Genomic DNA, 26922 nt, shown 5'->3' with positions numbered 1-26922 from the left:
GGCTACTGAGAAGATATGCAAAGTGCTTTGCTTTGCTCTATGTGGGGCTGCCCTTGAGACTGACCCAGAAACTCCAGCGGGTGCAGAATGCTGCAGCGAGACTCCTTATGGTGTCCTCGCTGAAGGATCACATTCACCTGGTGCTATACCAGCTGCACTGGCTCTCGGTGGAGTACAGGATCAGGTTTAAGGTGATGGTTTTAACCTTTAAAGCCCTATACGGCCTAGGACCCTCATACCCACGGGACTGCCTCTCCTGGTATGTCCCACAGAGGACCTTACGGTCTTCAAACAAAAACATTTTGGAGGTCCCGGGCCACAGAGAGGTTAGGCTGGCCTCAACCAGAGCCAGGGCTTTTTCAGCTGTGGCTCCGATCTGGTGGAACGCTCTGTCACAAGAGACTAGGGCCCTGCGGGACTTGACATCTTACCGCAGGGCCAGCAAGACAGAGCTGTTCCACCAGGCCTTTGGCCAGGGCACAGCCTGACCCCCTCCTCTGGCAATCCTCACAGACCTCTAGCCCAATGGTTGCCATTAATCTGATTTGAATTGATTTTGAATTGATTTTGGAATGAAATGATTTTTAGAATGTTGTATCATTTTAATGTTGTTAGCCTCTCTGAGCACAGCTTCGGCTGGGGAGGGCGGGATATAAATAAAAAATTATTATTATTATTATTATTATTATTATTATTATTATTATTAATCACTTAAACCTCTTTGCATATCTTATAGGCCAGTTTGCACTGGTATTGCAAAAGGCATACGAAAAGGGGGAAATGGTCTATTGGAGAGAAACCAGACTGTGTCTCACAATTTCCCCTGCAGCAGAGGTAACCAAAGCGGTGTGGGGGTAGAAGGAGAAGAGTTGAAGAGCTTGGATTTGATATCCCGCTTTATCACTACCTGAAGGAGTCTCAAAGCGGCTAACATTCTCCTTTCCCTTCCTCCCCCACAACAAACACTCTGTGAGGTGAGTGGGGCTGAGAGACTTCAGAGAAGTGTGACTGGCCCAAGGTCACCCAGCAGCTGCATGTGGAGGAGCGGGGAATCGAACCCAGTTCACCAGATTACGAGTCCACTGCTCTTAACCACTACACCACGCTGGCTCTCTTATTCTCTTACTCTCTACTGAGTGGTAGGACTCACCACTCAGTGTTGTTCACAGCATCTCCAAACCCTGGTGTGTCGACAATTGTTAACTTCAACTTCACCCCCTTCTCCTCGATGTCCACCGTGTGTTTCACAATCTCTACTGTCTGACTGATTCTTTCTTGATATACAAAGATGGAAGAAAAAGAATAACAGAGGTTAGCGCCAGAAAGGTCCCTCCCCTACCTCCAAATCGGCCGCACTATTTATGATTAGTTGCCAGGTCTTTCTCTCTCTCTCCTCTCCTTCCCCAAAATGGGATTCCCCTGCCTCCCACCCACCCAAAAAATGGGGATCCAGTGAGGTTGTTTAGCTTCATGTCTGTCCAGGGGAAACTGGTGGAAAGGCTTGTTAAAGAAAAAAATTATGGAGCATATAGAAGAACAAGCCTTGCCGGAGCATAACCAGCATGGCTTCTGCAAAGGAGGAAAGATGTGCTGTTGCACTCAGGTCTTGCTTGAGGGCTTCCTATAAGTATCTGATGGCCCACTGGCTTGATCCAGCAGGGCTATTCTAACACTCATAATTGTTCTAGAAGCTTTGAACTCCTAAGGAAACCTGTGCCCCTCCAGTAGTTGTTGGGACTTCAGCTCCCATCATCCCCTGGCCATTGATGATGCTGGTTGGAGCTGATGGAAGTTGGAGACAAACAACATCTGGAGAGTCTTAGAGACCAACTAAGTTTGTTATTGGTATGAGTTTTCATGTGCATGCAACACCTCTTCAGATCTGAAGAGGTGTGCATGCACACGAAAGCTCATACCAATAACAAACTTAGCTGGTCTCTACAGTGCTACTGGAAGGATTTATTTTAATTTTTGGTTTTGTTTTGACTACGGCAGACCAACACGGTTACCTACCTATATCTAGAACATCTGGAGAGTCACAGATACTCTCCCCAACCCCAACCCCCCTTCTTTTGAACATTCTTAGGTTGGCTTTGTAGAATTAGCTCCCACATCGTCCATGTGGTTGATGCATCTATATCAATAGTCTTCAACCTTTTCAGATCCAGGATCTACCTTTAACCAAAGCATGAATTTGCAGACCCACTTAATTTTTTTACCATGTATTTATATGGCGGTAGTGCTGCTGTTGCTACTTACATTAGATCAGGTCGTGATCATAGAATCATAGAATCATAGAATCATAGAATCATAGAATCATAGAATCATAGAGTTGGAAGAGACCACAAGGGCCATCGAGTCCAACCCCCTGCCAAGCAGGAAACACCATCAGAGCACTCCTGACATATGGTTGTCAAGCCTCTGCTTAAAGACGTCCAAAGAAGGAGACTCCACCACACTCCTTGGCAGCAAATTCCACTGTCGAACAGCTCTTACTGTCAGGAAGTTCTTCCTAATGTTTAGGTGGAATCTTCTTTCTTGTAGTTTGGAACCATTGCTCCGTGATCAAGTCATAACCTACTGGTTGAAGACACTATTATTGTTCTGCTCAGTAACAAAGAGGCAACATTTCAAGCAACTGATGCTACAAGCAGATCCCAGTTTCTCAAGCCTAGGTTCCACTGTGGCTACAAATCTGTGCCAGGGCTATAGCACTTCAAGCACAAGACAAGACACAGAATCCTAGCTGACAGCAACGGCAGGAAACAGCACCACCTACTGGTCGGAGGTGTTGCCTGTCTGATCACGGGCAAATACCTTCGGCATTGAGAAGTTTTCGGTCTTTGTAGAGGTCTGTCAGGAACAAGCTGTTTACCAAAGTAGATTTACCCAGGCCCGACTCTCCTAAAAAGGGACAGGCGCAAATACCAGGTTAAAAGAACATCTTGGACAAGAGGTTTTCATGCTAAATTCCAAGATTATGCATTTGTTACTCTTCAGGAATGGCACCAGGGAGGTAGATTATCGTCCCCCAAGCAGGAAATGTTTCCATGTAGAATGCTCTGTCCTTGGATTGACACAATATCTCATCGCCACAAATCTAGTTTGTCTTGTTCACAATGCTCACATAAGATGCTGTTATTTCAGCAGGGAAAGATTCAAAGGCATTGATTTGGCCAAGGACACACGGAGGGTCACCCCTGAGAGCCTGTAGAAGCGGACTATACTCAGGCCCCATCTACACTATGCATTTAAAGCAGGATCGTACCATCCTGGCTACCCCCAAAGAATCCTGGGAGCTGTTGGTTTCCTAAGGCTGCTAAGAGTGGTGAGGGGTCCCCTATTCCCCTCACAGAGCTATAATTCCCAGAGTTCCCTGGGTCATAGCTGTCAACTTAAAGATTTGAAAATAAGGGATGAGCAGCCTCAAAAATAAGGGATCAGCAGCCAAAATAAGGGATTTTCAGAGCACAGGTATGTTCAACTTCTGAGCCCCTCTGAGCCAAAGACAGAAAGCCCAGCCAGCAGCCAAACGAAGCCTCAAGCAGTGGTTCCCACAGTGCAGCAACCCGGCAAAGGGGATTCAGCAAGGAAAACCACCGTCACCTCTCCGCTGGGAAGCGCTGAGCAAAGGCGAGTCCCCAGGCAACGCGGCCGATTTGATTGGCACAAGGCATGCAAGCTCCACCCCCCCAGTCGTTCTTAGACTCCTTATTGGGTGAGCAACGCAGCCAAGCAACACAGTTGGAGCCTCCCTCCTCCCTGGCCGGCAGGGAGGGAGGGAGAGGAGCTGCTTCCTTTGAAACCCGGGAAATTTAAGGGACATCATCAATAAAGGACAGCAGCGGGACACGGCGCTGGGATAAGGGACTTTCCCGCCAAATAACGGACAGTTGACAGCTATGCCCTGGGTGGAGGGATTGATTGTTAAACCAACGGGCTGGGAAAACCTGAAAGACCACCTCCATCCCGACAGACCGTCCTTAGATCAGCTCAGAGGTCTCCCTCTCTTGGTAGTTCTGGGGGGGGGGGTCTCACCTGCCACCATGAGGGTGAAATCAAAGCCCTTCTTCACAGATTTCCGGTGCACCTGGTTGGGGAGAGTGGCGAACCCCACATACTGCTTTTCGTGGTCCTGCAAGAAGGATAGCAGCAGCCATTGGTCACCTTCTTATTGCTGCTTTTTAAAACATTCAATTAGCTGTTTTACTGCTCCCCCAATCCAAAAAGGCAGAGAATCAATATCCTTACTGCAATAAATAAGGAAGTTGTTTTGAAATTAATTCAAGTCAATCAAAATGGAAAGGTTATTAATATTAATTGTTGCTGATGTTTATACACCACTTGATACCAGGCTTCTAAGCAGTCTACAAGTAGAAAAACCAGCTGCGCAAACATGAAAATATAAACATGCATCATTAAAACAATCCCATGAAAATATTAAAATGTAAACATTGGTAATTTTAAAAATGTGCAATGGAACAACCCCATTAAAACAGGAGACGCGGGACAAGAGGTGAAGGGTGAGATGAAATGAAACAAGGCTCCAGATTCAGAGGAAGTAAGTCAGTAGATTCCAAATATTGGGGAAACAAGGGTTTCAGAAACACATTGATGGACCTGGGCAGCCAACAGAAGGAGGTGAGTTCAGATCCTCAACAGGTCCATTGAAGCCCAGTTTCGCAGTGGTGGTGGCAAGCAGAATTATTTCCTGCTGCCACTCTTCCCACCCACCTACAACCCCTTCAAAAGAAACCCCTCCCTTGGGAAAGAGACTATAGAGCTGTAGACATGGTGCTTTCAACAAGAGTACGAGCTGAGTAGCTGTGCATGCAGATAGTTGAGCCGTATTCAGGGCCGGATTTAGGTTTGATGAGGCCCTAAGCTGCTGAAAGTAATGGGGCCCTTTATATGTCCAGCTGTCCTTTGTCAACAACAAATTTTCACTGTTTTTTTGTGTTGAATATATGCTATATGGTAATTTATGGACCTAAGGTAAAGGTAAAGATACCCCTGACCGTTAGGTCCAGTCGCGGACGACTCTGGAGAGACACAGAGAGGAGGTGAAAAGAGAACAGACTAAATAAGATACACAACCAAACAATGTTAGAAACTGAGATATATAAGGTAAAGGTAAAGGGACCCCTGACCATTAGGGCCAGTCGTGACTGACTCTGGGGTTGCAGCGCTCATCTCGCTTTATTGGCTGAGGCAGCTGGCGTACAGCTTCCGGTCATGTGGCCAGCATGACTAAGCCGCTTCTGGCAAACCAGAGCAGCGCATGGAAACGCCGTTTACCTTCCCACTGGAGCGGTACCTATTTATCTACTTGCACTTGACGTGCTTTCGAACTGCTGGGTGGGCAGGAGCAGAGACCAAACAACGGGAGCTCACCCCGTCGTGGGGATTCGAACCACCGACCTTCCAATTGGCAAGCCCTAAGCTCAGTGGTTTAGACCACAACACCACTAGGTATCTAAAGCCATTTGCACATGTTGCCATGCAACCAGTCCATGCAGAATGTAGGCACCTATATATAAAAATGAGCAAACCAGTGATATTTTAGGGAGCAGGCTAGCAGGCGGGGCCCATTACTTATATCATAGGAGCCTACACAACACAAAACACTGTTGCTGTGTGTAGGTTTTATTTTATTTGTTTTTTATCTTATATTTTGGAAATGTACATCCAGTAGTTTTTTTCCTTTAATTTCCCCCCCCCCCAAGAAAGTGGGGCCCTAAGCTATAGCTTGTTTAGCTTATACATAAATCCGGCACTGGCTGTACTATACAGTTATTCACATATAACGTTCAACAAGTGTAGTCTCCGCACTCTACAGCTGATCGACACAATCAATACACACTGTCACGCAAGGTTTGTTCAGCCATCACACTGAACACAAGTACAAGCTGTCTCTACTGGTGTATCAGTGGTTGTGTGAAAGAAATGTCCGCTTATATTGATTTGTCCAGCTTGTACACAGGTTGAAAGTTCATACACCCACCAGATGTTAAGTGTGAAGCACTGTACAAGTGAACAGGCTCAAATATTTGTGTACACGAGAGCACAGGTAGCACGCTCACTTAATGTAGCATGTGCAGACATTGTACATCATCCGCCTCCCATTGGAAAAAATGCCCAAATGCCACCCTCTTTTCAACGTCTGCAAATAAAGTGGGAGAAGGGGAAGGTTAGGTCAGCTTGGCCTACACAAGCACATTTGAGAATCCATCTGACAACCTGAACAACTGCAAAGTGGGTGGGTGGATGATTGGCACAGCCACAAAGCAGTGACTGGAGATCAACCGTCACAGAACAACAGCTTTCCTCCCGTCTTAAGCGAGACACTTTACAAGCGGAAACTTGTAATCCAGAATGCGGCAGCTAGACTGGTGACTGGGAGTGGCCACCGAGACCACATAACACCAGTCTTGAAAGACCTACATTGGTTCCCAGTATGTTTCCAAGCACAATTCAAAGTGCCTTTAAAGCCCTAAACGGCCTCGGTCCTGTATACCTGAAGGAGCGTCTCCACCCCCATCGTTCAGCCCAGACACTGAGGTCCAGCTCCGAGGGCCTTCTGGCAGTTCGCTCCCTGCGAGAAGTGAGTTTATTTTGTTGGGAGCTGCCCAGAGTGGCTGGGGAAACCCAGCCAGATGCGCGGGGTATTATTATTATTATTATTATTATTATTATTATTATTATTATTAGCCAATCGCCCATACAGCTGCAAGCCATTGTAGGTGGTCACACACGTTAAATAAGAATTACAGATTTCCCGTTATGCAAGTGGACAAGGACTACTTTCTTTAAAAGACTCAAGCGATATGAGCTTATGGCACCTTGAGCTTCTTGGAGGAAAGGTGGAAAAGCAGAGGTGCAGAACCCTCAGGCCCAGAGGTCAACTGCTGCCCCCTTGGCCTGTCTCACTCTACAGCCTCTGGGACTCTCTCATGGTCCTTCCCCAAGCCAAACCCCCATGCCTGTGCTCTGTACCTTCCCCTTGACTACTTTTGCCCGGCTGGACTATGCCCTTGAACCAGTGGTGTAGTGTGGGTTGCCAGTACCCGGGACAAATCTTAAGGATGCTCTCCCTGCTTTGAAATAACACCCCCTGGCTTTGGCTTTACTCCATGAAGTTTTTCTCACTGGGAGTGTAGCTAACCTGCATACCCTCCAACATTTCTCCGATGAAAATAGGGACATCCTATTCTATTATTATTATTATTATTATTATTATTATTATTATTCCACCCATCTAACTGGGTTGCCCCAGCCATTCTGGGCAGCTTCCAACACATATAAAAACATAATAAAACATTAAACATTAAAAAAAACTTCTCAATACAGTGGTACCTCGGTTTACATACGCTTCAGGTTACATACGCTTCAGGTTACAGATTCGGCTAACCGAGAAATAGTACCTCGGGTTAAGAACTTTGCTTCAGGATGAGAACAGAAATTGTGCTCCGGCGGCACGGTGGCAGCAGGAGGCCCCATTAGCTAAAGTGGTGCTTCAGGTTAAGAACAGTTTCAGCTTAAGAACAGACCTCCGGAACGAATTAAGTACGTAACCAGAGGTACCACTGTACAGGGCTGCTTTCAGATGTCTTCTAAAGGTTGAATAATAACTTATTTCCTTGGCTTGGGGGTCGCATAACTCCACACCCTCCAACATTTCTCTGATGAAAATAAGGACGTCCTAAGGGAAAGTGGGACATTCCGGGATCAAATCAGAAACAGGGATGGCTTGTGTAAATCTGGGACTATCCCTTGAAAATATGAACACTTGGAGGGTCTGTCCATTCTGTCAGGGACTGGTGGCTGAACGCTACAAAGTGGTCACCAGGAGAAGGGAGGTTAGACACTGACTTCGAAAAAGAAATCAGTGATCTGGGGCAGAGGCGGAGCTAGCTGCTCTGTGGGCGCATGCTGTGCACCCAGAGGCGGGGCTAGCCATCCATGGGGCGGGGCTAGCATCTGGGGGCACGGCAATGTCACACACCCCTCAGGGATGACACCTGGGGCGCACCACCCCCACCGCACCCCTCTTCCTCCGCCACTGATCTGGAGGAGCCTGTAGCAGCCAAAAGAGGCAGGATTGGAGAGTGAAGAACAGGTGGAGACTCAAGGACTTCCACACCTCCTCCTGCTGCTGCCCTACCCTTCTCCTGCTCCACTGTCTCCCAGGACCAGGAGAGGACTGAAGCGGGAGGAGCAGAAACAAGTTACACACAGGCGTAGTCTCCACCTGCTTATGGGCAGCTCAGGTGGGGAAAATATATAAGAGACCACCTTGCCTGTCACTTAGTGCAGACCCAGGTCATCGACCCTGAGCTTCTACAGCTGCCACCCGCCATGAACCACCATTGGCAGGATTGGCAGCAACAGTAGCTGGTACATTATGGTATTTTACTCTCTTGTTAGTTATGCTGTTTTTATTTTATATTTGATTTCCTTTAGTAATGTTTTATTTTGAAATGTTTAAGGTATTTCTTTTGTTAAATGTGCATTCTGTGCAGCAGTCGATCTCCTTTGTAATGCTTTATTTTGAAATCTTCAGGATAACATTTGAGCGTCCTGTTGAATGCTCTGAATGTATACTTTATATCTGTTATATTCTGGATTGTTTTATTTGATGTTTTAATGCATTGTAAACTGCTTTGAGCTTTTTCTTAAAAATGTAAAGTGGTCTTGAAATGAAATTCATGATAAGCTGAGGTCAGGGTTGGGGACTCTCTGTTGAGGCAACTGCCTCATCAGGGATACACCCAGGAGCGGCTGAGAAATGTAGGGCTGATGGACATGCCTTTTCAAAACTTGTAGTTGTATTTTTGACAATGAAGAGTGAGTTTCTCACCCTGGACATTCCTTGCCTGACAAGCGCTGTGTCACATTCCATGAGACCTGGCAGAACATGGTTCTTAGTACTACAGAGATACTGACTTCCTGGATATATTAATTAGAAATATTAATCTACATGATTAATCTACATGATTAAATTTTAAACGCCAGTGAAAATAATTAAAAGGAAGATGGGTCACAGGGCTGGTCATTTCTCAGTGTCTTCCGAAGTAGAACATTAGATGGATGGTGGAAGGACAAGCGCTTTCTTAATGAAATACTCGCTGCACTGCCAAGCTTGGAAGAAAGATGGATTAATCCTGATTCTCTATTTCCACAATAGAATGGTGGCTTGCAGCTGATGAATGAGAAGTTAAAGTGTTTCTTTAAGTAGATGTTTTAAGCGAGTGCAGAGTTTAAAGAAGTCTCCGGGGTCGAGCAAGATGAAAAGTCATTCGCAGAATTGGCAACTGGGTGAATGAGGTTTTTTTTGGGGGGGGGTTGAGGCTGCTATCCAAAGAACTAGATCTGCAAATGAAAGGATGTCCACTTGTGCAATGGCATTTGACTTCCTTCTGCTCTCCCTACACAAGCCCCCCTCCCCAAATATGCTCTAGAGTATTGGGGAACACACACACCCCCAAACAGATTTAGGGGGTGGGCAGCAAGAAGAGAGGGAGGAGAAGTTTGTTTATTTATTTATGAAACCATTTGTAGACTGCTATATCAGAAAAATATACATAAATATACACAAAAAAATATACATAAAAGCATATAGTAAAAGCATAAAACAGTTAAAAATAAAGCAAAACAGTTAAATGGAAATGTCAATAAACCATTGTTGTGTTATTGCACAAAGGCCTTGCACTAGTGGTTCCACACTATTAGATTCTGCCCTAAATTTGAAGATTCAGATCAGGACTACAAAAGGTTAAAGCCCCCTAACCACCCACCCGCCCCCCACATAACACAGCAGGGTCCTGATGTGGGTTACACACACACATTTGTCATTTACATTGTAAAGGCCTTTAATAATACAGTGGTGCCCTGCAAGACGAACGCCTCGCAAGACGGAAAACCCGCTAGACGAAAGGGTTTTCCGTTTTGGAGGCGCTTCGCAAAACGAATTTCCCTATGGGCTTGCTTCGCAAGACGAAAATGTCTTGCGAGTTCCTGCGGGTTTTTTTTCCTCCCCCCCCCCTTTTTCTAAGCCCCTAAGCCGCTTATCAGCTGATCCAATAAGCCGATAAGCCGCTAAAAGCCGCTAATAGCGCTAATCCGCTAAGCCGTCAATGGGCTTGCTTCGCAAGACGAAAAAACCGCTAGACGAAGAGAATCGCGGAACGGATTCTTTTCGTCTTGCGAGGCACCACTGTAGCTGTTTTCCTTTTAAGAATTGCCATCCTACTCATTTCTCCAAACAGATTCAAGACGATTAACCAAACACTACTGAAAAATGACCAAAGCCAACATAATCCCTTTAAAAAGGCCCGGAATGCATTCAAATTAATGTCAACAACGGTTTTACTTTATTTATTTTTTATATCAAGTTTGCCTCATTTTGCCCTTTGTATAAGTTCATATATGGAACACTTTCCCCTTTGTTGGCTCTAAGGATGGATGGACCCAACAAACTATCCTTTGAGGGGGGTGGAGTTTTGGTGATTAAAGTGGCATCATGTGTGGTGCAAATATGGGCTAAAAGTCCTTTTCTGGTTGGGTTTTTAAATGGGAAATCCCAAAAACATCTGCATGGAAACACACTGTTTTTTTAAAAAAAGAAGTACTCACAAGGTGATCCGAGGGTTGTAGGTTGCCTCCATTCCTCTAAAAGTAAAAAAACGAAAAATTCCTTTTAAAACTTCTAAAAATAAAGTGCCCAGCCACCCACAGTCTGAGATGCAAAGACACAGGGCATCCTGCTGCAAATTGCACACACAGCAAGCTCCCCATAGGGACGTGGGACTTGGTACCCTTCCTGCGCTATTAGGAGGAGTTATGAAGAAAAGCAACACTGTCCCACAGTTCCTGCTTCAACAGAAGGAACCCGCTGAGCTAGAACCCAGGCACCCGGTCCTCAAGAGTTTCAGATAACTGGTCTGTGTGGGGAGGGAGCAGGGGTGTGTCCACACAAGTCCGGCCCTCAACATCCCTGCACACACCAGCTCCATGGCAGACCTTTGATTATAGTCAACACTAGTCAACCTGTGCTTCAGAGAGCCTCACACCATCAACATAAGAACAGCTCTGCTGGATCGAGCCAATGGCCCATCTAGACCAGAGTATCCTGTTCTCACAGCAGCCAACCAAACGCTTATTATGGGAGGTCCACACGCTGTACCCAATGCTCAGAGTAGACTCATTGAAACTGATGCACATAACTCTTTTTCTACCCAGAATTCACATTTGGGTTTACTATTTCTTCAGAATATAAGAACGCAAACGAAGACACCAGAGCCAGCTCAAGACATTTTGGCACCACAAAATGGCGCCCCCTGCCTCCTTCCCTGCCAGGGACGAAGGGGTGAGTTAAGATCTACATCAGGAAGAAGAGAGGGGGAATAAAGATCTATGTCGGGAACGAGGGTGGGAGACGTAGGAGCGACTGAGATTCCTTCAGCTCCCCCAATAAAATATCTGAGGGGGCCAAGGCCCCTCAAAGTTGATGGGAATTGCCTTTTAAACGGTGTAGGTGTGTGTTTTGAGATTGATTACTTGGGACGGGGCATACCTCCCACCCCCAATATTTTATTTAAGTTGGCGGGAGGAGGCCTGCAGTGCCTCCTATTCACCAAGAGACTGCTGTAGAGGCAGCTTTGGAGGCAGGATCTGCTGCCTCTGTGGATCTCACCACCCAAAGTAATCCACCCCATCTTGTCTCATGGGTGGCACTGATACATCACCCAGGCCTACTTGTGAGTCCCAGCAACTGGTAATTAGAAGCAATCTGCCTCTGACAGGGCACGAGGGCTAAAATGTGAAGCTCAAACCCACCCAGCCCTCCATGATTACATTGGCTCCAGAACGAGGCAGACCACTTCCTGTTGGCCAGGGGTGACAGGCCAGGAGATTCGTGGGCCTGCTTGTGCCAATGGAATTCCAGCTCTACTCAGCAAGGCACCCTCTGAATACCCCATTCATTGCTCGTGGTAAATCTAAAGAGGTCCTCCCAGCTGCTTTCTGCTCTTGATACACACAGAGGCTTCTTTCTCCCAAGCAGAACCACCTCCATCCTCATTTAAGAACTGCTATTCCAACATCTTCTCAACCCAGTTTTTGCCGTCCATCTTTTCTTCTCCCTCCCTGGTCCCAAAGTTTGAGGAACACAAACAAAGGGACTTGGCAAACAGACACTACAGATGGATCTAACAATTGCATTAAAAAAAAAAAACCCTGAGTCAAAAAGAAGAACCTGTGGAGCCCAGTTGAACCCTTGGCTGTGGGTTAAGAGGCTGCCTAAGGCAGAATCGAAACAGTAGTCCATTAAGGGGCAGGGTAGGTGGCGCTGTGGGTTAAAGCCTCAGCGCCTAGGGCTTGCCGATCGAAAGGTCGGCGGTTCGAATCCCTGCGGCGGGGTGCGGGGTCCCAGCGCCTGCCAACCTAGCAGTTCGAAAGCACCTCCGGGTGCAAGTAGATAAATAGGGACCGCTTACCAGCGGGAAGGTAAACGGCGTTTCCGTGTGCGGCTCTGGCTCGCCAGAGCAGCGATGTCACACTGGCCACGTGACCCGGAAGTGTCTCCGGACAGCGCTGGCCCCTGGCCTCTTGAGTGAGATGGGCGCACAACCCCAGAGTCTGTCAAGACTGGCCCGTACGGGCAGGGGTACCTTTACCTTTACCTTTACCTTTAGAAGGTCCCAGCCTTGATTCCAAGCTAGGAATGCCCCAGGCCTGAAACCCTGGAGAACTGCTGCCAGCCAGTGTGTAGACAATGTGAAGCTAGATGGACCAATAGTCTGGCCTTCCTGTGCTCCTGTCAGCATCTCCAGGATTTCAGCAGGACCCCTTCCCAGGCCTACCGAGAGACACTGGGCATTGAAACCTGGGTCCATTTTGCTTGCGAAACATAATAAATACGGTAATGATAATGGTAATGATAATGATAATGATAAATTTTATTTATACCCCACCCTCCCCAGGCTCAGGGTGGCTAACACCAGTAAAATTACAGTAAAAACATAATGGGGGGGGGACCAATTTAAAATACGGCTTAAAATGCTATTTAAAATGCAGCCTCATTTTAAAAGTGGCCCATAGATCCAAAACCATAAGGAGAGGGAAACGTAAGAGTCAGACTGAGTCCAAACCAAAGGCCAGGCGGAACAGCTCTGTCTTGCAGGTCCTGCGAAAAGATGTCAAGTCCCACAGGGCCCTAGTCTCTTGTGACAGAGCGTTCCACCAAGTCGGGGCCAGTACTGAAAAGGCCCTGGTCCTAGTTGCAACATATACTCTAACATGGGTCTTTTGCTTTTGCTTAGAACATGGGTAGGCAAACTAAGGCCTGGGGGCTGGATCTGGCCCAATCGCCTTCTAAATCTGGTCTGAGGACGGTCCGGGAATCAGTGTGTTTTTACACGAGTAGAATGTGTCCTTTTATTTAAAATGCATCTCTGGGTTATTTGTGGGGCATAGGAATTCGTTCATTCCCCCCCCCCAAAAAAAAAAATAGTCCAGCCCCCCATCAGGTCTGAGGGACAGTGGACCCCAGTAGACAGAGGTCCCCAATCCTGCCCTGTTGCAATCCCTCTAGCCTAATGTGGTTTGATTCAATAGCACCATCAACAGATGTATCACAAATGTATCTGAAGCCCACTAAGAACACATGAGGAGTCCTGCTGGATGAGAGCAAGCAGATCCAGTCCAAACGCTTGTTCCCCATAGTAGACAGAACCAGATGCCTCTGGTACTACTGATGTTGCTCTCCTGCAGTTGGCGTTCAGAGCCATCCCGCCTCTGAACATGGCAGGCATCAGTTGACGTGTTCTCTTCATGAATTTGTCTAATCCGTGGATATCTACTATCAGAAGCAGCGTGCTCCTGCATAAAGCTGTACCTCAGTTCTCGAATGTAATCCATTCCAAAAGACCATTTGAAAACCGAGAGGCAAAGGGCTGTCAGCAAATTCAATTGAGAAAATTGAAAAATTGAAAATTCTGTGTCCAGGGCAGCTGTTTACCAGCTCCATCTGGTACACAGGCTGAGACCCTACCTGCCTGCTGACTGTCTCGCCAGAGTGGTGCATGCTCTAGTTATCTCCTGCTTGCGTCTCCACCCCCATCATCCAGCCCGGACACTGAGGTCCAGCTCCAAGGGCCTTCTGGCGGTTCCCTCACTGCGAGAAGTGAGGTTACAGGGAACCAGGCAGAGGGCCTTCATGGTGGTGGTGCCTGCCCTGTGGAACGCCCTCCCAGCAGATGTCAAGGCAATAAACAACTATTTTACTTTTAAAAGACAACTGTTTAGGGAAGTTTTTAATGTCTCATGCTGTATTGTTTTTAATATTCAGTTGGAAGCTGCCCAGAGTGGCTGGGGAAACCCAGCGAGATGGGCATGGTATAAATTAATTATTATTATTATTATTATTATTATTATTATTATTATTATTATTTTAAAAAATATGCAGCGGAAGCCATTCAACTTCCGAGGCATGTTTGAAAATGGAAGCATTTGCTTCCGGGTTTTTGACGTCCGGGTTCCAAAATGTTCATCAATGAAAACGTTCAAAAACCGAGGTAGTACTGTACCAGTTTTTCTCGAAACTACAGGAGGGCAGAGTGTTCTTGCATTCAGGACCTGCTTACAAGCTTCCCATGGGGGCATCTGCTTGGCCACTATGAGAAAAGGATGCTGGACTAGATAGGCCACTGACTTGATCCAGCAGGTTGTTCTTATGTTCTTCAGAGAGGGAGCTTGTGGCCCTCTAGGTGTTGTTGGACTACAACTGCCATCATCCCTTGCATCACTGACCCTGTTTGCTGAGGCTGATGGGAGATGTAGTCGAAGGACATCTGAGGACCAGAGGCTCCAGGCCCCTTTGAAAGCCTTCTAAGATGAACTGGTGGTTTACCACCAAATCTAGTGGCAGCAAATTCCACAAAATTAATTGCATGTTATAAAAATAAACATAAAAAGGAAGGAGACTCCATAAACTCTCTAGCCACAGCACCACCAAAGAATGCCATAAAACAGTTAGGCGTTAACTTTTATGGGCTTGGAAGGACGGACAGCAGAGGAAAGTTCGTCTCCTGCTGGGACAATACCAGTCAGTGCATAAACTGAATAGGGGGAGGGTCCTAGCTCAGTGGAAGAGCATCTGCTTTGAATGCAGAAGGTCCTGGGTTCAATCCCCAGCATCTCTAGGTAAACCCCTGCTTTAAATCCTGAAGAGCTGCTGCCAGTCAATGTAAAGGTAAAGGTAAAAAAAGAGGTAAAGGACCCCTGGATGGTTAAGTCCAGTCAAAGGTGACGATGGGATGCAGCGTTCATCTTACTTCAGGCTGAAGGAGCCAGCGTTTGTCCACAGACAGCTTTCCGGGTCATGTGACCAGCAGGACTAAACCGCTTCTGGCACAACGGGATACCGTGATGAGTGCCAGAGCGCACAGAAATGCCATTTACCTTCCTGCTGCAGTGGTACCTATTTATCTACTTGCACTGGCGTGCTTTCGGACTGCTGGGTTGGCAGGAGCTGGAACAGAGCAATGGGAGCAGCATGGGGATTCGAACCGCCGACCTTCTGATTGGCAAGCCCAAGAGGCTCAGTGGTTTAGACCACAGCGCTACTCGTGTCCCTGCCAGTCAGGGTAGACGGTACTGAACTAGGTGGACCTGTGGTCTGACTCAGTACAAGCCAGGTCCTGTGAATTAATGCAGGGGATATTAAGGAGCCTTTGCCCCCTTTGTCACACTGCCTACTTCTTCCTTTCTTCTCAAAGCTTTGGACGGCAGGCAATAGAAGAGGAAGCCTTCCCAAGAGGCCCAGAATGCAAATTCTACCTCCCTGCCATCTGTCTCGGACAGGGTACTGTTGGGAGGGGCATCTCCCCTGAAAGGCAAGCTTTGGAAATGAAAATTCAGAAGTAACGAAATAGTAACAGATTGTGGCTCCAGCCTTCGCCTGGGCACTGATCCTCAACTCAGGCCTGACTCTGGCTGGCTCCCTCTGTCGGGCGCAATAGCATCCTAGGCTAAAAAGAAAGGGCAGGAAATTTATTCACTGTCTTCCCCTGAATTCCCTGCCCAAAGCAAAATTGTCTTCATCATGTGCATCTTGCAGTTTGACTCGGCATGACGGAGGACATCCATGTCTAGAGTTAGCATAAAAGCAGACTCCCTGGGCACACGCACCCCAAATGACCCCCTACTGAATCAGAAACTCACACATCACAGTCCCCCAGCTGTCTGCACACCGGAGGTCCAGCGACTGGGCGCTGATCGGTCCAAAGTGGGTCAAACGCTGGGTGCCCAAGACACACATGCAAATGTGTGTTCACGCAAACATATTGTCTGATGAAATGGTACCCTATCCAAGACGTCAGCCCCAAATCAGACACCCCAAAAAAGCAGCATGTGTACATCAGTGTGTTTTCCTTCTGGCCTTCACTGATGTGAGCGGCAGCAATGGGAGAACAGCATAGAAAACAGGCTGGTGTGTTGGTTTTTTTGTGGCTTGCATTTTATATAACCCACCGCAGCCTCTCGCAGATTCTGGCCCCCTCTTCCCCTCCCCTGATCTCTCACACTCTGCCTTCGCCTCCTTACCGGCTTCCTCCTATTCCTCTCTTCTGTGGCTAACTGCTTCTCCTCAGGCACCATTCTTGTGCACCCACCCCCTCCTCCTTCTCTCCAGCTCTCGGCTATTACTATAAATATACCCTTGTACCTTCAGCTTGGCTGAGTGGCTTCGCTGGGTCTGGGTCCTGGGAGAAAGCAGCCGCTCAACTAATCGCTCCTGAATAATGATTGAATCCATAATAACCAACGGCAGGCCAGACCGGGAGTCACCATGGGCCAAGCGGGAGAAAAAGCCCAGCCCATGCACTCCCTCCCAGCGTTGACTAAATCCATAAGGCTGCCACCCCCGCCCACACACGGGGAGAGAGAGAGAGAGAGAGAGAGAGAGAGAGAGAGAGAGAGAGGCAGCCCGAGCCTTTTCTGCAAGGCAACCACCAGCTGGCTAGAATTTCCTGTGTTGCTGTTGCCGCCTTGCTCACAGGAGGGTGGAATAAATATCAGACAACAAAGGCAGTGGCTGCCATGTGGGGAGCAGCAGCTCCGTGGGTGACAGTTTCCTCAGACAGTAGCAGCAGCATGGCGTAATGGTCGGAACAGGTCTGACTCGGTTCTGAGGCAGCGTCCTACCCTGGAGATGAAGAATCCTCTTCATCGCTTCGACTGGTGAACCAGAAGCTCTAAGAAGGAAGGAGGGTGATAGGTTGATGGGCCTCCAAACTTTCTCCCGTGGTGGAACTCAAGGCAGTGAGAGCCACAGCGCTGAGATCAGGAGATAAACATAAGGACATAAGAGCCTGGTGGACCAGGCCAACAGTCCCTGTCGTCCAACGCCCTGTTCTCTCTTCTTTTAATACAAATTTATTTATTTGGTTTTTCAAATTAAAGTTTTGCAGAGATATTTGTTGTTGTTGTTGTTTAGTTGTTTAGTCGTGTCCGACTCTTCGTGACCCCCTGGACCAGAGCACGCCAGGCACTCCTGTCTTCTACTGCCTCCCGCAGTTTGGTCAGACTCATGTTTGTAGCTTCGAGAACACTGTCCAACCGTCTTGTCCATGGGACTCTCAAGAGTCTCCTCCAGCACCATAATGCAAAAGCATCAATTCTTCGGCGATCAGCCTTCTTGATGGTCCAGCTCTCACTTCCATACATCACTACTAGGAAAACTATGGCTTTAACTATACGGACCTTTGTTGGCAAGGTGATGTCTTTGCAGAGATATATCAAACATAAATCATAAAAACAAGATTCCAAGGAATCTCCTGGACTTCCATCTTCCCCTTTGTGGGTCCAATTATTAATCATTTCCTCCCGCATCTTTTATGATAATCCAAATCTTTTACATCTCCAATGTGTCCAGAATTCACCATTAAACTGCAAGCATTATTCCAATCCTACTAACAATTTTAACTGTTTACAATGGTCTTTAAGATAAGTTATAATTTCCCCCATTCCTTATTAAAATTTTGGTCTTCCTGATTTCTGATTCTTCCGGTCATTTTTTGCCATTTCGGCATAATCCATCAACTTGATCTGCCATTCTTCTCTGGTCTGGACTTTATCTTCTTTCCATCTCTGGGCCAATAACATCCTTGCAGCCGTGGTCACATGCATAGTCTTTTCTGCTCCCTTGGGATTTCGGCACCTAAAATCCCTAAAAGGAACACCCTGTTCTCACAGTGGCCAACTAAATGCCCGTGGGAAACTCGCAAGCAAGATTCAAGCACAAGAGCCCTCTTCCCTCCCTTCCAGCAACTTGAATTCAGAAGCATCGTTGCTTCCAACTGCAGAGCGGAGCCATTGTGGCTAGGAGCCATTTTCCTCCATGAATCTGTCTAATCCTCTTTTAAAGCCAACTAAGTTGTGGCCATCACTGCCTCCTGTAGGAGGGACTACCATAAGTTGTGCTGCATGAAATGCTTCCTTTCATCTTTCCTGAATCTTCCAACGTTCAGCTCCATTGGATGCCTTTGAGTGTTATTAGAAATGTTGGCACTGACCTTTTAAGCCCTAAACGGCCTCAGTCCAGTATACCTGAAGGAGCTTCTCCACCTGCATCGTTCTGCCCAGACACTGAGGCCCAGTGCCGAGGGCCTTCTGGCGGTTCCCTCACTGCCAGAAGCCAAGTTACAGGGAACCAGGCAGAGGGCCTTCTCGGTAGTGGCGCCCTCCCTGTGGAACGCCCTCCCACCAGATATCAAAGAGAAGAACAACTACCAGACTTTTAGAAGACATCTGAAGGCAGCCCTGTCTAGGGAAGCTTTTAATGTTTAACAGACCACTGTATTTTAATACTTTGTTGGAAGCAGCCCAGAGTGGCTGGGGAAACCCAGCCAGATGGGCGGGGTATAAATAATAAATTATTATTATTATTATTGTTGTTGTTGTTGTTGTTGTTGTTGTTGTTGTTGTTGAACTTTCTCTAGCCACTTCCTCTATTCCATGCACAACTTCTCTTGTGACCTCTTGCTTGCCTTTAAAGGCATGTCCCCAATGCTGCAGGCTTTCCTCATAAGGGAAGGAAGCTGCAGAGATGTGTTGGCTACTTCCCCATGGCTCGTAGGGTCAGATCTGGCCCACAGCTTAGCTACCCCAGCTTTGAGAAACACTTGCCAGCACAAAGGCAAAGCCAGGAGGTGTTGTCTCAAAGCAGGGAGAGCAGCCCTACAACTTGAGTTCTGCTCAAAGGGAGAGCATCTTGGTTAGGAAACCAAGCACACGCCCTTGAACATTTTGCAAAATGAAAACAAGGGCACGCTTGTTAACGCCCTTAGTCTCATGCTACATACTGTTTTGCAGGCCCCACCCTCTCCATTGCTACATGTCAAAGACTCCTTGCAACATCCCTCCCATTTGCAGTAGCCCCTTTCCTTCCTCCACCAATACAAAAGCCAAGAGAGACATGGTTCCTTAGATTACATGATAACCTGGGAAAATGTCATGGTCCAACAATGTTATCAACGTTTCAAAACATGCCTCAGCACTGCATGGCACATTAGGGTTCCTGTATACACATCTACCAACATCATTCCCTTGATATTCAACATGTTGGTGCTGACCTTTAAAGCCCTAAATGGCCTTGGCCCAGTATACCTGAAGGAGCGTCTCCACCCCCATCGATTAGCCCAGACACTGAGGTCCAGCTCCAAGGGCCTTCTGGCGGTTCCCTCACTGCGAGAAGTGAGGTTACAGGGAACTAGGCAAAGGGCCTTCTCGGTAGTGGCCCCTGCCTGTGGAACGCCCTCCCTTCAGATGTCAAGGAAATAAACAAATATATGACTTTTAGAAAACAGCTAAAGGCAGCCCTGTTTAGGGACGTTTTTAAGGACTGATATTTTTATTATGCTTTTAGATATGTTGTAAGCCACCCAGAGTGGCTGGGGAAACCCAGCCAGATGAGCAGGGTATAAACACTGGCAGAGGAAGAGGAGTGCGGGGAGAGCTCACCGCCCCCGGCAACGCGATCCCGGTGGGGTGCCATCGCAGCTGCCCCCCGCCTGCTCTGGGCGCCACGCCCCCGCATGTGGCACGTCATGCCCCTGGGACGCTTGCCAGACCTGCTCCTGCCTGCTCTCCGCCCCCCGGTGCCAGAGCATGAAGCTCCACCACTGGGTATAAATAATAAAATTGTTGTTGTTGTTGTTGTTACTGACAGGAATAGACTAATCTGTCAGTTTCATTTTCTCTCCGTTTCTCATTTTTCCATTCTTAAATACAGTGGTCCATATTTCCTCATCAGTTTGCAAAGTAAAATAAATACAGAATACAGAACTTTAGTGTGAACTAATATACACATTTTTGCAAAGCAATCCCTCCTTATAGATTTTTGTATACTATTTGAATGCATCTATTCATGTGAATATATGCACCTCTATGCACACTTCCCCCTGGTACATGCATTTCTGTACACATCACTTCGCTGAAGAACTGCATTGCAAAATTCAGAGAAGTTGTGAATCTCATCCACTTTGCTCAATAACTTTTGCGTCCAGATTTTTGCTTTCTGAAATATGGCAGCCCTAAAGAAGCGAACACCAGTGAATTCTGCTCCTGTTTCCATTTTCATCAGGGTTCTGCAACATCTCTAAGAGGAAGCGAGTTTTACACAAAGAAGAAGTCTGTTTGCAAAGCAGGCCAAGGTTAGAGCTGCAACAGCATGCTCACGCCAGAGCAAGAATTTCATTAGGTTATAAATCTAAAAGGGCTCAGGCAGCTGTTCTAATACATCTGTAAATGTCTTTCATCAACTAATCTGCTTTGGGATGTAGTTGTGGACCTCCAAGGCACTTGCCATTTGGCTGATTGGTAACCTGGCCAAATCGCAGCCTGTAAATTCTCCTTGAAATATGACAGGAGCTTTCATAACACCATCTATTGTCCAAAGCAAACAACATAAGCACATCCCCTCCCAGCCTGGCCACACCAACGTATGGAAAAGAGACACAGAGAGGAGGTGAAAAGAGAACAGACTAAATAAGATACACAACCAAACAATGTTAGAAACTGAGATATATAAGGTAAAGGTAAAGGGACCCCTGACCATTAGGGCCAGTCGTGACTGACTCTGGGGTTGCAGCGCTCATCTCGCTTTATTGGCCGAGGCAGCTGGCGTACAGCTTCCGGTCATGTGGCCAGCATGACTAAGCCGCTTCTGGCAAACCAGAGCAGCGCACGGAAACGCCATTTACCTTCCCGTCGGAGCGGTACCTATTTATCTACTTGCACTTTGGCGTGCTTTCAAACTGCTAGGTTGGCAGGAGCAGGGACCGAGCAACGGGAGCTCACCCTGTTGTGGGGATTCGAACTGCCGACCTTCTGATCAGCAAGTCCTAGGCTCTGTGGTTTAACCCACAGCGCCATATAAACTAGGTGCCAAATGGCTCCTTAAACCAGGGTTGCAGCCGCCCAAACAGAATGTTGAGTTGCCATTTTGGGGCCAGACGGCTTGAAATGGCAAAACATGAATTTTTGTTGTTGTTCCTGAAATACATTCTGATTGTGCAGATAAAATATAACTGATAGGATTCCAAGGGACAGGTTGTTAGTATGTGAAAAGAGACAAGATACAAGGAACCCCAGGCAGACACCTTCAGATGGTGGAGATGTCAGGCGCCATCATGGCACCCAGGCACATGCCGAATTTCTGCAACCACTGCAACCAACACTGCAACCAACCACAGGGAGTAATGAATATCCAGCTTGCACTGGTACATTGTGGGAAATAAGAACATGAGAAGAGCTTCCTGGATCAAACCAATGCTCCATCACAGCCTAGCACCCTGTTCTCACAGTGGCCAACCAGATGTCTCTGGGAAGCTTACAAGCAAGACAGCGCTCTCCCACCTGAATTTTCCAGACACAGGTATTCATACGGCCTCCAACAGTGGAGGTAGAAGAAGAGTTTGGACTTGATATCCCGCCTTTCACTCCCCTTAAGGAGTCTCAAAGCGGCTAACAATCTCCTTTCCCTTCTTCCCCCACAACAAACACTCTGTGAGGTGAGTGGGGCTGAGAGACTTCAGAGAAGTGTGACTGGCCCAAGGTCACCCAGCAGCTGCATGTGGAGGAGCGGGGAATCGAACCCGGTTCACCCAGATTACGAGTCTACAGCTCTTAACCACTACACCACGCTGGCTCCCATAAATACATACATATCATGGCTTGTAGGCACTGAGAACCTTGACCTTTATGAATTTGCCGGCTCCTCTTTCAAAGTCACCTAAGATGGTGGCCTCTTGTGGGATCTAGTTCCATATGTGTTGTGCGAATAAGTCCCTCCTTGGGTCTGTCCTGAATCTGCCAACAGAATGGCCAAAGGCTACTGAGCTCTCTGTCCTGCTGTCCCCAAATGCAAAACACAAATCACAAACTCACCTCCTACCCACTGAGGTGAGAGCTTGTTGGGAAAAGCAGGACCCAGTCAGTGGCACCTCTCTGGGGCGCTTGGGGCCAAGCAATGGCCCACTGCTGGTGCGCCATAGACCAAGGACTTTGATGGGGAGTCTGCCCTGGGTATGGTCTAGGTCAGTGTTTCTCAACCTGTGGGTCCCCAGATGTTGTTGGACTACAACTCCCATCATTCCTAGCCAGCATGATCAGTGGTCAGCGATGATGGGAGTTGTAGTCCAACATCTGGGGACCCACAGGCTGAGAACCGCTAGTCTAGGTGCTTTGACAATCAACTCCTCTTCCCAGGGAACTCAGGGAATCGTAGCTCTGTGAGGAGAACCATTCTCTCCTCCCTTAACAAACTGTACTTCCCAAGTTTCTTTGGGAGGACTGACAAAATGGTACAGGGTGCTTTAAATGCAGAGTGTGGGTGTGGGCCTAGTTACTGTATTTTCCACTCTATAGGGCGCACTTTTTCCCCTCCAAAATTTAAGAGGAAATGTGTGTGCGTCCTATGGAGCGAATGCAGGCTCCTTGGCTTCAGCGATGGCAACATGAAGCCTCCAAAGCACAGAGGGAGCGCTCCCTCCGCGCTCCGGAGGCTTCGCGTTGCTTTCGCTGAAGCCTGGAGAGCGAGAGGGGTCAGTGCACACCGACCCCTCTCGCTCTCCAGGCTTCAGGGAGCCTTTGGAGCACAGCGGGAACTCGCACTGCGCTCCAAAGGCTTCAGGTTCCTTTTGCTGAAGCCGGGAGAGCAAGACTCTCCTGGCCTCAGCAGAGAGCTACGCAGCGCTCCTTCAGCAAAGCGGGGGGAGAAATGGAAAGGGCTCCATTTCTCCTGCCACTTCGCTGAAGGAGAGCTGAGCAGAGAGGGGGAGAATTTTTTTTCCCCTGTTCTCCCCCTCCTATGGTCCGGTGCGTCCTATAGAGCGAAAAATACGGTAACTGGTGACCTGACTGAGGATGGGCTGAAGAACACAGCATCTCCTAAGCCAGGTGATCCTATAGCACACTGCAGCAAATCCCAGCTTCCAGGGATTTCTGATACTTGTACAAACTTTAGGATTGAAGCGAATTTCTTGTAATTCAAGCAAGCTGTTTGGTGCTGTGAATCAGGAGAGGGTAATTATGTGATGCAACAGCTGTCATGCAAAAGGAAGTTCCTGTGTCTTGGAACACTTCCCAGCTCCCTTCTCCTTTCCTACTTCTGAACAGCCGCTCTAGCTCCATAAAAAAAGGTCTATTTTTAACCTCCCTGATGATGTGTTGTCAGGAAAGACCATTTTGCCGGCGTTTTGGCTTTCTCTCCTTCCGACGCCTTCGACCCTGTCTCCATTCACAACTTTTGAAATCCGGCTTTCGTAAGAGATGGCTTCCCAGGAGTCGAGAGCGATGGGTCCCTCTAATAGCAAGCGGGGGTGGTGAGTGCCGATGGACATGGAGGCAGAACATGTTTGATGATAAACCAGAGGGCCGTATCAAGCAGGCTGCGAGGGAGGGAGGGAGGGGAAACACCTGAGATCAAAATCAAAACACCAATGATCTCTAAAGCCAGGAGGCAAAACCTCCCCGCTAAAAATAAAAACAGCCCAACAGGACTGAGTATTCTCAAGAGCCACAAGTTGGAAAAGGAAAGTGGAAAAATGGGAGGGTGTAGGAATGGAATATTCTGGGAAAGGGGCATGGCTAGCTGGCTGGCAGAAACCCTGAGCAGGAATACTCCCATAAAGTGTTATGCAATATATCAGAGCATTTCATGTTGGTTTCATTTGTGACATACCCAGAATACTGCAGTTGTTGGCAGTGTCTGGGCAGAAATCAGCAAAAATGGCTGGGAAGATTCGGACGTCGGACGTATGGCAACCCAACTTTGCCCGAAAAAGCTCAACAGCTTTTGTGTACAGATTTTCACTTTTTGAAATACAGTCGTACCTTGGAAGTCGAACGGAATCCATTCCAGAATTCTCTTTGACTTCCAAAACGTTCAGAAACCAAAGTGTGGCTTCTGATTGGCTGTAGGAAGCTCCTGCAGCCAATCGGATGCTGCGGAAGCCCCATCAGACGTTCAGCTTCCAAAAACAGTTCGCAAACCAGAACAGTCACTTACGGGTTTGCAGCATCGGGAGCCAAAACTTTCGAGAAATAAGCTGTTTCAAAACTAAGGGTACGACTGTACGGCAACCCTATGACATCTAAACATCACAACCGCTATGTTCCCAATTTGTGGACAGTGAATTTGGCAGAAACAGTGGCTCTGGTTAATGCTGCTGTCATCAAATCAATATCTAGTGTGGTGGCATCTACACTTTGTAACTCCTTGCCAATTTCTCAATTCAATCAGTTTGAAGACCACTTTATATTTATATTGACATCAGGCTTTTGGGGCACCGGCTTAAAACATTTCTGTTCACACAAGCTTCTCCAGACACATGGTTGTTGGCACATTTTAATCTATTGTTGTTAAAAAAAATTAAATGTTTTTAATTTTTAAAATTGTTTTATTGATAATTTTAATATTTCTTGTAAACCGCTCTGTATCAAAACCTCCAAGCAAAATATAGGTAAAGGTAAAGGGACCCCGGACCATTAGATCGAGTCGCGGACGACTCTGGGGTTGCAGAGCTCATCTTGCTTTATTGGGCGAGGGAGCCGGTGTACAGCTTCCGGGTCATGTGGCCAGCATGACTAAGCCGCTTCTGGCAAAACCAGAGCTGCGCATGGAAACGCCATTTACCTTCCTGCTGGACTGGTACCTATTTATCTACTTGCACTTTGACGTGCTTTTGAACTGCTAGGTTGGCAGGAGCAGGGACCGAGCAACAGGAGCTCACCCCATTGCGGGGATTCGAACCACCGACCTTCTGATCGGCAAGCCGTAGGCTCTGTGGTTTAACCCACAGCACCACCCGCGTCCCATGAAATATAAATTTTGTTAAAGAAAACAAATATGGTTTTCCAGACCTCTCCTTGAAGGGAGGCTCGAAAGGTGGTGACAAAAGAGAGGGCCTTTTAAGTTGTGGCTCCCCATCCACTAGAGACTGCCACCTGTGCTTGCATTCCTCGCCAACCCCATCTGACCCCCACCAAACCCAACACCCCTCCCTTCACATCTCACCCAAGCTCTCTTCCCCTCACTCTCTCTCTTCCCCCTTCCCCCTTCCCCCTTAAAGCCCCCACAGCTTATTCAAGCCCTGCCCCCATGTCCTCACAGTTCATCCCTGTTCATCCTCCATCCCTGATCTATTCGAAACTGTTGTTTAAAACCGCCATTTTAAAGCCTGCCTTCCCACTTTCTCCCCCGCCCAACTTCACACAAATCCCAGATCGTGATGCAGCACTACAAATCCTCCAGTGGGGGGCTATGTGACGACAGCCTTACAGTTTTTTATATATAGGAAGATATGTAGGATAAAGTTTGGAGGTGTTGTAGAAAAATGTTGATGCTTTATGTGCATTTTTCTATGGGATGATGTATTTATGCTTATGGTTTTTAAACGTTAAGTTGCTTGGAAGCCTGTCAGGTAAACAAAGGACTAATAAATTTAATAAATAATTTTGTTAAAAATGTAAAGGGGTAAGATGACTGCACTGCATCTCCCCGAATGACCTTAGGCTACAAAGAACACTGCATTATTTTTATTTTTATTTTTATCCCAGCTGCTTTTGCCCCACTTGGTACCAAGCTGATTCCATCTCGTGCATCAGATAATTCTCTCTAAGGGAGCCCTTTGTCCACCAAGTCAGCAGCTGCCTCAAATGGAGCGGGAACAATCCAGGCATTCTGCCCCAGCTATCTTAAAAGGACATTCACTTCCTTTGAGTGCGAAACAAACCAGTGGGTGTGTCCAGCAGTTATTTTCTTTTCGGTCCGAAGTTATTGGGTTGTAGTCAATGCTAGTCCTACTCAGAGTAGACCCGCTGAAATCAAGGGGCCTAACCTAGTCACGCTCATGACTTTCAGTGGGTCTACTCTGCATAGTCATAAAGACTACGTTGTTCCTCCATGGTTAGAGGCAGTGAGGCTTCTGAGGGAATTACAGGTAGGCAGTGTGCTCTTGTGCCAAGAATTGTAAGTTGGAAGGAATTCAGAGTGTCATCTAATCCAAGGCACTGAAATGCCGGAGTCTATGGTTCTCTGTTCCTATTTTGGCAAAGTAGTAATCATAAATAAATAAGAATAAAAATGTGCACCCCAACCACCGAGACCATTCCATTGTAACTATCCAACCTCCCAAAATTTCAACACCTCTCATGATGGTTTGACCCCTTTCCGTTTTAACAGTACAAATTCTACAAACAGCCTCCATATCTCCTCAAAATCATTTCTCCTGCATATTCCCCATCTTACCTTAATGGCGCATGTCAATTTATCATTCATAGCTATATCCCACCCCTCTTTACACCATTCTTCCATTTGATATTCTGCTTGCCCCTTCCACTTCCTATCTATAACAATTT

The 26922-nt window shown here is 47.3% G+C and overlaps 1 protein-coding gene across 3 annotated transcripts in view; it reads right to left on the bottom strand.

Moving 5' to 3' along the window:
- Positions 1–26922, bottom strand: part of SEPTIN5 (septin 5) — a gene marked incomplete at its 3' end in the record, with an annotated part of 86307 nt that overhangs the window by 15003 nt on the left and 44382 nt on the right. Inside the window, exons 1-5 of one of the 3 annotated variants that reach the window (XM_079956963.1) lie at positions 16727–16967; positions 10636–10671; positions 4039–4135; positions 2818–2904; positions 1151–1274 (exon numbers count right to left, since the gene is read on the bottom strand). In XM_079956963.1, coding sequence (XP_079813089.1) covers positions 1151–1274; positions 2818–2904; positions 4039–4135; positions 10636–10671; positions 16727–16816 — 434 coding nt within the window. In that variant the 5' untranslated portion in view covers positions 16817–16967. Of the gene's footprint in view, positions 1–1150; positions 1275–2817; positions 2905–4038; positions 4136–10635; positions 10672–16726; positions 16968–26922 lie in introns of those variants that run through there. The other 2 variants (XM_079956961.1, XM_079956962.1) reach the window with 2 other exon arrangements.

This window comes from Podarcis cretensis, assembly GCF_951804945.1.
Source record: "Podarcis cretensis genome assembly, chromosome: 16".
NCBI lineage: Eukaryota > Metazoa > Chordata > Lepidosauria > Squamata > Lacertidae > Podarcis > Podarcis cretensis.
This window is presented reverse-complemented; position numbering and strand designations above follow the sequence as displayed.